Source organism: Clarias gariepinus, chromosome 8 (genome assembly GCF_024256425.1).
Source record: "Clarias gariepinus isolate MV-2021 ecotype Netherlands chromosome 8, CGAR_prim_01v2, whole genome shotgun sequence".
Taxonomy (NCBI): Eukaryota; Metazoa; Chordata; class Actinopteri; order Siluriformes; family Clariidae; genus Clarias; species Clarias gariepinus.
The window spans coordinates 6,440,915-6,453,037 of NC_071107.1; the positions used below are offsets into that span (position 1 = coordinate 6,440,915).

A 12,123-nucleotide genomic window follows, 5' to 3' on the forward strand; every position below is an offset into this window, starting at 1 on the left:
AAGTGTGGTATTATGCTTGTAATCCAAGGTTCTACTGTGCATAGAATTTACTCATCAGTTTGCCTCAAACACATAGTCATTCAATTTAAAATTGTCCATTAGCTTCACTGGTCCAAGGTAAAACTAGCAACGATCAGAGAGGACTTTGATCCCACTTGTGACCGATGTAAGCAGGAACCAGCTACGCTACTGCATATGTCCTGGACATGCCTGAAGCTATATAATATTTGGAGTTTTATTTTTGATACTTTGTCACAAAATGTGACAAATACCATTAGAACCATCTCTATTTATTGCACTTTTTGGTGTTGACTCAAGTGGTGCTCGCCTGAATGAAACCCAATCCAATACTATAGAATTTAGCTCCCCTCTTGCTAGGAGAATGATCCTGTTTAAGTGGAAGGAGTCATTGCCATCAGTGAGTTACTTGTATTTTATTCATCTAGAAAAGATTAGCATTTTTATGAAGGGATCCAGTCAGGAATTGTATGTCTGGCAACCATTTATGAGCCACTTTGAAATTATAGATGCAGATAAAATGGATCTATAATAAAAAAAAAATAGTTTTTAGATTCTTTTTTTTAATGCTTAATTTTTTCCTTTTTTTACTATTCTTTTGTTTGTCTTCCAGAGGGGGTAGCTGTGTGGCTATGATTCGTGAAGGCTTTCGAAATCTCATAATTTACAGTGCATAACATCAAACGTATAAAAGAAATTGAAGAAATCTCTGTGCATAAGAGCCAGACCAAAGACCTTTGTTGGATGTCTGAGGGCCCAAAGACCACAGACATGACATCATTCATAGGCATGCTTAAATCATTGATCCAGTTTAAAAAAAGGAAAAAGAAATCCCGACAGATAAGTGTTTCCATTTAAGTGTTTCACGCTGTGTGTGCGTGTGAAGCCCCTCCCGTCCTGAGAGAGTGTATGAACCAGCACAGTGTCAACTTACGCGCACGCACAAGAGTGGCTGAGGGAGAAAATGGATTTTTACCTATCTAATAAGACTTTAAATAAGAAGTTTACTGTGTAATAAATTTCACATAAACACAGATTAACAGAAAGACTGTTTTGTCTAAAAAATTTGCAAAAACATCGCTAAGGACACTCATGTGAGCGCTTATTTACGGAATCACTGGTGTAAAGTAAAACACAAACGAACCTGCACTTTACATTTGAAAAGAATTACGACAGAGCTGTGTTTCTGTGAAGAGCAGAGAATGTGTGTGTGTGTGTGAGAGAGTGTGAAGCACACCCTCGCTGCTTAACACACACACACACACACACACTAAACACTCTGCAGCGCAAGAGAGAAAAACCGTTGGCTCAGTTGTGATTACGTGACGCTCGGCGTCAAAACAAGAAGCGCATGCGTGATACATGATACTCTGTGCTCGTAAACCAAGACTTGTTCGTTTTCCAAATCGAAATGTATTAAAAATCTTTGCTTGTCTTGCGGAATGCTCGCAAACCGCGTTACTCGTAATCCGAGGTTTCACTGTAATTGAAATAAAAGACAGTTTATTACCAAAAAAAAAAAAATAAGGAACCAATTACTGAGACCAGCAATCCACATAGGATAAACTCGTTAGAAGTGGGCAAACTGGACCTCCAGAGCTCAAGGTGACAGAACCGATGCTAGGCAGCAGGGCATAAGGGTGCTATCAGCAGGGCATAAGGGTGTGATTGAAGGAAGCACCCTTCAATCACACTGGTGTCTCACACACACTTAAAGAAAAACCAGCACCAGAACTCCCATTAAAACAAAATACAATGATTGCCGACGAATAAAAGAATCCAAACATTATCGCAAATGCTTGAAAAACACCAACTTAATTCTAAGATCCAGCTGTGGGGCAGACAAACCATGTTCTGGGGGACTGAGGGCTCATTTAATCCAGACCGAGTAAGTTTGCCAGAGGGACAAAACACGTCCGTAACAACAGGTAAACACCTGTATCCGTTGTACTAACCCAGTCTCGCTTAATGCTCAGACTCTGCAACAGAGCGACCTCAGCCAACTGCCAGCCACAAGGTTTTAACATGCCATACTATAAAAAAAACATGCTAATATGAGTTAGTGTGTGTTACTCCCAAAACGGCCAAAATGAACTCACAAACTTGGATGATGAAATACAGCAACAGAACCAAGGGGATGGGACTCGTAACGCCAGAGCACCTTACCAACCTACTGTTTTACATAGTTCTATACTAACCAGTGACAGGACAATTAATGAGCAACCAGCCAACCAAAAGCAGGTAGGAAGAGCTTCACTTATTCTGCCACAGAAGGTAGAAAGGATCGAGAAGAATTTGACCACTTTGATGGCCATCCAGTTTCAGGACCAGCCATGTCTCAGTGAAACAAAGGAGATTACAGTCCTGAATGTCTCTTTGAAACTTAACCCTGGCCCTGATGTCATCGAGTTTTGTTTCCAGGGACTAGACATTGGATAGTAGCCAACACTGTGCATGAGCCCTCAGCCCGAGCCCTCAGCCCATTGCTGACGCCTGCTCGTTTCCTTCTGGGCTGGTGCTTTAGGTCGTGTCCTGTGTTCTTCCTCAGAAATTTACTTGGCCATCATGGATCCTGTTTTAAAAGCAGTGAATTGTGAGTGCACTGTAAACCCAAGCCAGTGTCTCTGTCAAAAGTGTCCTTCAGAAGGTCTCGGTGCTATGTAATACTTTGTCTGATCCCAGTGTCTTAGAAAAGACATGCAGTGGCACCAAACGACCTCAGACCACTACTGTTCCCTTAGGGCATCTAACCAAATGGTTTGTGTTAAGTTTTTAGATTTCTCAAGCACCTATTCTCAATCACTCACTCAGCTTCTACACCCCTTTATCCTGTATTTGGGGTCGCGGGGGGCCTGAACCCTATCCCAGGAAGCTTAGGGCACGAGGCGGGGTACACCCTGGACAGGGTGCCAATCCATCGCAGGGCACACACATGCACTCACACACTAATTCACACACTATGGTCAATTTGGGAACGCCAATTAGCCTAATCTGCAGGTCTTTGGACTGTGGGAGAAAACCCACCAAGCACGGGGAGAGCATGCAAACTCCATGCACACACAAACGGGAATCGAGCTTGGCAAGGAATCGAACCCGGACCCTGGAGGTGCAAGGCGACAGTGCTTCAATTAGACTATTGACTTAGTTAATTCTTTCAAGGATTAATGAGCCGCAGCTCATTGAGAGCTGCACATAGTAACAGATAAATGTAAGTAAAACAGTGTAATTAAACAAATTCATAATCACAGTACTAAAATCACAATACAAATTTAGAATTTAAATTAAACGTAAACGTTTCTTATTTACACTGAATTTAAGCAAAGTAAACGTTAACACAGTGAGTCTTTAGATTTTATCATGTGTAACACTAGCCTAGCCAGTTTGTATTGGTGAGACACATGGAGTTTGTGACATGCTATAAATACCTAAATGTTCAACTAAACACACAAATGGTTTGTTAATTCTTAGACAATAAGGGTCTAGGATGACTCAGGTCCTTCAAAGTTTGTAAAAAGGAGCTTCAGATGTTTTATCAGTCTGTTGTGGCAAGTACCATCTTTTTCCTGAAACAGGCATCAAAATAATCGGGAAGCTGAGCCTGTTGGGCCTGAACACCTCCCTCTATAATTAGATCCTGGACTTTCTGACCAGAAGGCCTCAGTCATTGTGGATCAGGGTAGCACCTCCAGAACCAGCACACTTAGCACCAACAAAGCCCAACAATGTCTTTTCTTCCTGGGAAGGCTGAGGAAGGCCCAGCTTCCACCACCGATTCTTACAATCTTTTACAGAGGGACTATCGAGAGCATCCTGAGCAGCTGCACCACTGTCTGGTTTGGGAATTGTGGCATCTTAGACCACAAGACCCGACAGCGGATAGTGAGGACAGCCGAGAAGATCATCGGGGTCTCTCTTCCTGCATGTACATATTCATTGTGCTGTAATCTCCTTTTTGTTTTAAAGGAGCCACACCAAGAGTTAATCCAGTTTGGCATGGAACCAGTTGAGCCACCTCTGGCTCTCCCTTATTTGTTTTTGCTGGGCCCAAAAGCACTGGAAAAAAGTCTGCTGCAACCATTTTGCAGTCTACTGTTCTGTTAGAGAGGTAAATCAAAAAGGATGTAAGTGCACCCATGTGCAAAAACATTAATTAATATCAAGATCAACACAGAAACATAAAAACAAACATGAAATAAGCATATTGATAACAGCTAACGCACAACTACATACATTAGACAACAGAACACTGCCGAACAAAATTTAAATAACAGTGCTTAGCCAGACATGACACGCAAATCAAAGGGATCAATGACATGTGACTTGCATTCGCTGATGGGAGGTTTAGTCTAGCTGCTTCAATGATAAACATTTTAACCATCAAACAGGCTGTTATCTTACAACTGTCTGTTTAATAAATATCACAGTACACTGTATACATTATTGGCAAACAGCCATATTAACCTGGATTTAATACATAATGTATAAGTAATGTTTACTCAACACAGTTGAGAATTTTAATCTATACAAGACAGCATATAAGTGCTAGTTAAGAAATGTAAATTAGAACAAATTTTCAGCTGAGCAACAGTCAATCATTGTTCTAAATTTCTAAAAAACTGAGACACCTTATAACATTTAATCTGCAGCGCAGTTAAAATATTTATTTTAAAAAATTATAAACAGAATGATTAACATGCGGTTATATATTACATCAAAATCATTAATCTACAAACATATTTTGGTTCAGAAAACAGATTGAAAAGTTAAGCTAATATATTACAAATCTTAAACTCATTTGAAACTGTATAGAGTATATAAAATCTAGGCAGATCACTTAAATGCTAAGGACAGGACAAAACCTGCACCAACACCGAAAAAAAAGAAAAGGGTTCTTACAGATTATTCTAAATTGTATATATGCTGGTGTTTCACTGGTCAACACTGCTTATTACATTATTTCAGCATTATGCTTGCGTTGTTTCAGCAGGCATTTTAGAACATTGAGAAAATACTGCAGTAACAATTTAAAACCTGATTTTCATCCTTAAATTTCAGTACAGTATTTAAAATGTTTGTGCATGTTTGATAATTTTTGTTTACAGTAGATTCAGCATTTGAGTCAATACCATTTTAATAACGTATTCATTTATCTACTCATTTCAACCCTATTTGGTGGCAAGTGATGTTTATATTTTAGCACTGCAGTAACATTCAATATTACAGTAACATTTGATTGGTGATTTTTACTATTTTAGCAATTACTAGCCCAGGGCCAGTTCATACTTAAGTACTTACCTATATTAGGCAATTCTCTGTGTTTTACAATATTACTATATTACAAGGGTAAGTCTAAAATTATCCTCACTCCGGTTGTAGTAAAACTTCTGTAGGTGGTCTTGATAATGCTTTCCGTTCAAGGATACTGTCTCCTGCCAGTCTCTGTAACGTTATTTATTGAAAACCTTGTGCACAGTACGGAGAAAGTGTTTTGTCACAAATAAGTGTGTATGAATGGATAGAGAAGTTCAAGAAATGTTGCATAAGTGTTAACCATCAAGAAGAAGCCAGCGCCTGTCCACATCGGATGACAAACGTGTGCACGCTTCTACCCACACTGTTGACATTCAAACCACTCCAACTGACAACACAAAAACTTGGTTTTGAGGTGTTAACGCATCCTCCCTACAGTCCAGATTTGCTCAATCTGACTTCTACCTGTTTGGTCCCCTGAAAGCAACCCAACAAGGACGAAGACTGATGAAGTAAAGACAGTGGTGCATTCATGGCTTGCAGCTCGAGGTAAAACATTTCAATTAAGGAATATGAAAGTTTGTTGACAGCTTGTATTGAAAATCAAGGAGATTGTCAAAAAAAAGTATGCATGTCTTAATTAAAATAAATTCTACAGCCAGAGTGTGGATAATTGTTTGCTCACACTTATAATGTGTGAACGTCATAATAATCTGCATTTCAATAATTTGAGGATAGTTAGCTTGCAACTTTGTTTACTTCTGTCTTTTGCAGCGTTCAAGTTGTATTTGATCTTTCAGCGAAACATGTTAAAATACAGAATACCAAATATTTCAGCACTCACAGATCGTACTGATATACGAGTACTGATAGTAAAGACCAATTGATTAGCATTTCCTTTTCTTTCAGTTTTTGTTGTTTGATGTTGTAGCGCTTACTCCATTTAGTACTGTGGAGCTGCTTCCATTACACTCACGCTGGACTGAGGGACTGATTGAGTCAAAATCAATAACGATCTTGTTCCTCTTTGGCTGAAACTGACTGAAAAACACAAACACAAAATATTTTTATGACAATATATCCTTTTAGCAACAGAAAAGAAAAACAAAAATCTGAGGTAGGAAAAGAAAAAAGGGGAACTTGGGAGAGAAAAAGAGAGAGGGGAAGAAGAGAGACCATGTGACTCATATGTCCGGATCAATCTTCCAGCGGCAACATGCCAAAAAATTAATTTCCACCCATGTCCCGTTCCTACCACCCCCCACCCAAATTGTGTTTTGCAATCTGATGAAAAACAGAAGGTGTTTCATTTTAGAAATGTTACATAAGAGTTTCCCATTAAAAAAAACAAAAAAAAAAAAACATCCAATAAGCTTATCGCCACGTAAATGAAGAATGATTGACAGAAGTTTTCTGTTACAGTTAACACACACTTCTTAAATATACTCAGCAAAAAAAGAAACGTCCCTTTTTCAGGACTGTGTATTTCAACAATAATGTAAAAATCCAAATAACTTTACAGATCTTCATTGTAAAGGGTTTAAACAATGTTTTCCATGCATGTTCAATTAACCATAATCATTTAATTAACATGCACCTGTGGAATGGTCGTTAAGACCTTAACAGCTTACAGAAAGCATTTAAGATCACAGTTCTAAAAACGCAGGACACTAAAGAGACTTGTCTACCGACTGTGAAAAACACCCAAAGAAAGATGCCCAGGGTCCCTGCTCATCTGCGTGAACGTGCATTAGGCATGCTGCAGGGAGGCATGAGGACTGCTGATGTGGCTAGGGCAATAAATTGCCATATCCGCAGAAAGGACAGCTGATCATCCTCACAGTGGAAGTCCACGTGTAACAACACCTGCACAGGATTGGTACATCCGAATATCACACCTGCGTGACAGGTACAGGGTGGCCACAACAACTGCCCGAGTCACACCAGGAACACACAATCCCTCCATCAGTGCTCAGACTGTCCGCAATAGGCAGTCCATGAGGAGGAGATGCACTGCAGTACTTTAAGCAGCTGGTGGCCACACCAGATACTGACTGGTACTCTTGATTTTGAGCCTCCCTTCATTCAGGGACACATTGTGAAACATTTTTAGTTCATGTCTTATGGTGTTGACTCTTTTAGTGTTTATACAAATATTTACACATTAAGTTTACTGAAAGTAAAAATAGTTGAAAGTCAGAGGACGTTAATTAACAAATTAATTTGAAATATAGCACATGAATGTCGGTTAACTATGCAATCTGTTAAAAATGGCGAGCTTGGTTCAGGGGAAGTATAACGGGCACTTGTAAGCCTTGTTAACAAAATTATTGTGGTAATCACCAGTGCCGAGACTCACCTGTACTGGACACGCGCCAAATCCAGCAGTCTTCTGGAAGCTTCCATCTCCGGAGTGCTGTGGTATTTATCTGACAGATAAACTACCTCTTTAATACCTGAAGTGAACATACAAAATTAATAGCAGAGATTAGAATGGTGTGGCCAAACCGATGACACCAGAGAGATAAGCAGGCGTGGGCCAATCCGATGACACCAGAGCGTGCGTGTGTACGTGTGTGTACATTCACCTGACTGGATGATGAGTTTAGCACACTCATTACAGGGAAACAGAGCGACATACATGATGCAGCCTTTGACATCCGCCGAGTTTTTATTCATGATAGCGTTCATCTCAGCATGGCACACTGCACACAATAAACACGATAGATATATTAAACAATAAAAAATAAAAAAAATTAAATTATTTACTTAAATAAACAGAAGAGGGTTTAGGTAGTCAGAGGGGTCACACTTCACAGCTTACATCCTATAGCTATAGCTCGCCAAATCAGATATGACAAAGAATAATATGCAAAGACACGCACAGGATTTTAAATTTGCTCCATACAAAGAGGAGTGCAAGTGTGCTGGAGTGTTAACAGATGTTTGCTCTCCACAACAGCAGCTTACGAAGAAGTCCCAGGCTAATCGCGCTCTCTCTCTCTCGCTATGCCAGTGTTAATTACTGAGTTAAGAGCTTCATTAGTGGCTGTGATAGCGCTGCACGGAGAACCATCAGCACCCAGGCGTCTTACAAACCGCTTTATCACCCATAAAACAACATTCTGACCAAACACTCAGTGTGTACATATAAATAATTTATTAAGTCTAAACACACTGAACGCAATAACACCAAAGTGTGCTCTTTACCATATCAAGCATGTTGTAGTTACAGTCATCATGACAATAATAATAGTAACAATAATACCACAACACTGATGAATTCAGGATTCTGACTGGTCAGAAGGTCTTGATTAGTTTGCTACAACAGCAGCTCTAAAAGTGGCACAGGTTTCTCTTAATGTGCTTGTTCTAATGTCAATTCCATAGCAACAGCTCATTTATCACACTACATTTTTAAGTGGGTTTGATCATAATCTAGAGGGGAAAAAAATAATCTAAAAGTTCTTCCCCTTCACGTGTCCGCAGAAAAAAAAGACGTCCTTTGCCATCTAGTGGATAATAACCACACTGCAGCATTAAAGCAAAGCAAAAATATTTTTAAAAAGAACTATGACAAGGAAAAAATTAAATACAGTACCAACAGCGGTCTTTCATACATGAGGGCATATTTACAATCATTAATGTGACCTTAGACTCTGCTGCAGACAGTGAGGTGCTGTCACATAAGGAAACTGACCGTAAGGATATTTAGTGTCCAGTCTGTCTTCAGCAGAGCGAGCCCAGGGCAAGAGGTCATCATCACAGCCATTCGGCATCCCGTTATAGCCGATTCCCACTATTTTATTATCCTGATTCACAATACACGCTCCCACCTACACACACGCACAAGGCTTAGATTAGTGACAGAAAAAAGGATGCAAAGTAAAAAAAAATAAAACTAACAAGTAAGGTAGCCGGGGAGAAGAACTAAAAATAAAAAAAAATAAAAAAAATTAACACTAAATAATTAATTTAAAACTACAGAAAACAAATCTAACTAAAGGAAGTAAAAAAAAAAAAAAAAAAAAAAAAGGAAATTATTTAAAACGTTTAAAAAAATTAAAACAAAAACAAATGAAAAGAAATGAACTATGAGCATGAAATGAATGGAAACAAAAATATGAGAAGAAAAAAAGAACAGACCAATAAAAAGAAAATTTTATTATGGTAATCTATTTACACACATGTATGGTTATCATTTAATGAGTATTTGTTGAAAAGCTCCTCCCATGAAGAATACCCCACCTATACTTTAACTCAGTTTTAACTGAGTATTGTCGCTCAAAACAGAGATGACTACAAAAGCAGCATCACAGAAACATAGGTCTAGATCTGCATTTCTAACGAAAGTGTCAAGGGAAAACTTGCTGAAATTTCATGAGCAAGAAAACCAGAACTCAGAGCTCCTAAAGGAAACCTGTCCTCTTCTGCGAGACATATGATAGTGGTAGTGTAATCATTCCAGTATACAGTTGTAGAAGAGTGAAGGAAGACAGGACACTGTGTGAGTGAGTGAGTGAGTGAGTGAGTGAGTGATTGCGCGTGTGTATGTGTGTACAGGACGACCAGGACAAGTGAAGAAGATTCGTGAGATGATTACAGTACCTGTGAGCTCGGGTCTTTGCTCCTCTGAGCAGACAGAAAAGCCACAGCCATGAAATACTCGGACCACTCCAGGTAGTCCTGTCTCTTTCTCGTCTCACCGGAGACAGCCGTGCTGTAAGGGATGCAATGGGGAAAGGAACGTGCTTAGATTGTTGTTTTATTTGTAACTTTTTTTTTTTTGGAGGGGGGGGGGGGTGAATGGAAGAAGGGGTCCAAAACACGGTTACCATAGCGACGTAAAATTTGGATTGGCAAACACTTACTCTATGCTGACGTCACACCCCACAAAATACATCTTTCAAATACATTGCCATGCGCATTTTAAACATAATATGATTACTTTTATGTTATTCATTATTTGAAAAACTAGTTTAACTCATGAGTCATTAGTGGTGACGTAACATCCACTTCCTCAGAATGGCGGAACAACCCGGAAGTTAAAATAGCTGTTGATGCTAAACGTTGTTTAGACTTCGATTATTTAATTTAGGGATTTAACTTACATGCCTGATGAAAATTATGATGTATAGGATGTTTTAGTGTCATATTTGCCGTCATTGCTCATTTACCAAGTACTTCACGGCGGTATCTAACTCTTAAGTGGCCGGCGCTGTGTTTCTCAGTTGCCTAGCAACCCTGCTCGCGCGCCATCACCACGTGAACTGCACGTTATTCATATCTTAAACTATATTAGTGTGTTAACAGAATTTTGTAACATTCTGTTAAATACACTAATATAGTATAAGATATGACTAAAACTCGTGGCGTTAATAACATACTTCAATGACTCAAAGTTGTGGGATGAGTACCAATGAAATAGGGCAAATTTATCCACAAACATATACGACATATTAGTTGATTTTTCGTTTAAATTATATCTATACCAAACTTTATAAACTTACCCGTTAGCAAAGCCGCATGGGGTATTTTTCTCTCGATTCATGCTGGAATTTATGGACAGTAAGCTTAAAAACTTTGAACACACAAATGCCACTGAAATATAACGCAAAAAAATTCCCGCGAAAAAAAAAAAAAAAAACAGTTGCCCAATCACATCGCACGATTTCCCGGAAACGGTGAGTGCGCGACGAATACAGTCAATACTGCGCAAGAAAAACGCATAAATGTTTTTTTTTTTTTTTTAAACAACAACTTTTCAGATTTTAACTTAAACATACTTTTTTGTTGGTAAAATACAAAAAACTTAATCACATGTATGTTTTACAATATGTTTGACTTATGTAGCAATACAAGTTAATTCCTGAATTAAATGTTAATGCTTTAAAATTTACCCCCACGATATATCGCATTTAACATCATTTTTCACTTCTTTAAATACAAACCCTAAAAATCTCTCAACACTAATTTTGTGCCTTATTTTTAAATATTATAAATCATTTACTGTTCTAATTAAATAGGACAATTTGCATATGCTTTTATAATCTCAATTATTTCTTAATTATTTTATATTTCTAATCTTTTTATTCACACCTCAATAAGGATTTATCCACTATTTATTTTGTATTTTGTCATACATAAAATACATACATCATTTTGTCATACATAAAATACATGTCATACATTGTAATTTTTGTAAATACATGTCATTTTTGTAATACATAAAAAAATTTTCAGACCTGTAATTTTTGTAATTGATATAAGTTTTTCACATTTTTGTCCTCAATTAACGCCCCTACACTTTTAAGTGTACACATTTTGTGAAGAAGTCAGTCTGACAGTGAATTCGACAAGGCAACCAGCCTGTAAAACAAACACACTCAAAACACTCATGCAGCCTTGTTATATCCGTTTGTGGCGTTGCATTTCCTGTTTCTGAAGTGTGGGTGATCTTGAGGTTTAACTTTCTCTTTCTTATATTGAACCACAGACGTGTGGCACCACGATCCGGCAGCAGGTCCTGACCACAACACCTTTCAGTACTTTTACTCCTGTCATTGTTTAAACAGAAACGCATTTCAGGTGGATTGTAAATTAGGCCGCAGAACTGTTCCTATTACATCTATAACTGATCTACAGCTATAAATATATGCTAACTCAGGGGTTAACATATAACATTGCCACAACTAACTGATCAGTTTTTATATTTAAATAAAAGTTTATGAAAATGGCAAATGTCTTAAAAAGCATAAATTATCAAAAGATTAAAAAATTTGAATAGGCATTTAGATTTTTTTTTTGTTGTTGTTGTTGTTAGATAATTGAATACTGTTTGTCTCTTACACCTAA

General features: G+C 38.1%; 1 protein-coding gene across 1 annotated transcript; it reads right to left on the minus strand.

Annotated features, from left to right (window-relative positions):
• Nucleotides 1-4,664: 4,664 nt before the first annotated feature.
• Nucleotides 4,665-10,885, minus strand: dctd (dCMP deaminase). The gene is made up of 6 exons (XM_053502296.1): nucleotides 10,779-10,885; nucleotides 9,877-9,988; nucleotides 8,969-9,104; nucleotides 7,857-7,973; nucleotides 7,628-7,724; nucleotides 4,665-6,309 (listed from the first exon to the last, which is right to left on the minus strand). Exons 1-6 carry the CDS (start codon nucleotides 10,817-10,819, stop codon nucleotides 6,174-6,176), a joined length of 639 nt encoding a protein of 212 aa, XP_053358271.1. The 5' UTR covers nucleotides 10,820-10,885; the 3' UTR covers nucleotides 4,665-6,173.
• Nucleotides 10,886-12,123: the final 1,238 nt, after the last annotated feature.

What these genes read in the sequence shown, in the direction of transcription:
- dctd (XM_053502296.1), bottom strand. Translation starts at nt 10,819, where the DNA reads ATGAATCGAGAGAAAAATACCCCATGCGGCTTTGCTAACGG. An exon ending in CCATGCGGCTTTGCTAACGG is followed by an intron (nt 9,989 to 10,778) that starts GTAAGTTTATAA and finishes CATCCCTTACAG; the next exon opens with CACGGCTGTCTCCGGTGAGA. An exon ending in GCAAAGACCCGAGCTCACAG is followed by an intron (nt 9,105 to 9,876) that starts GTACTGTAATCA and finishes GCGTGTGTGTAG; the next exon opens with GTGGGAGCGTGTATTGTGAA.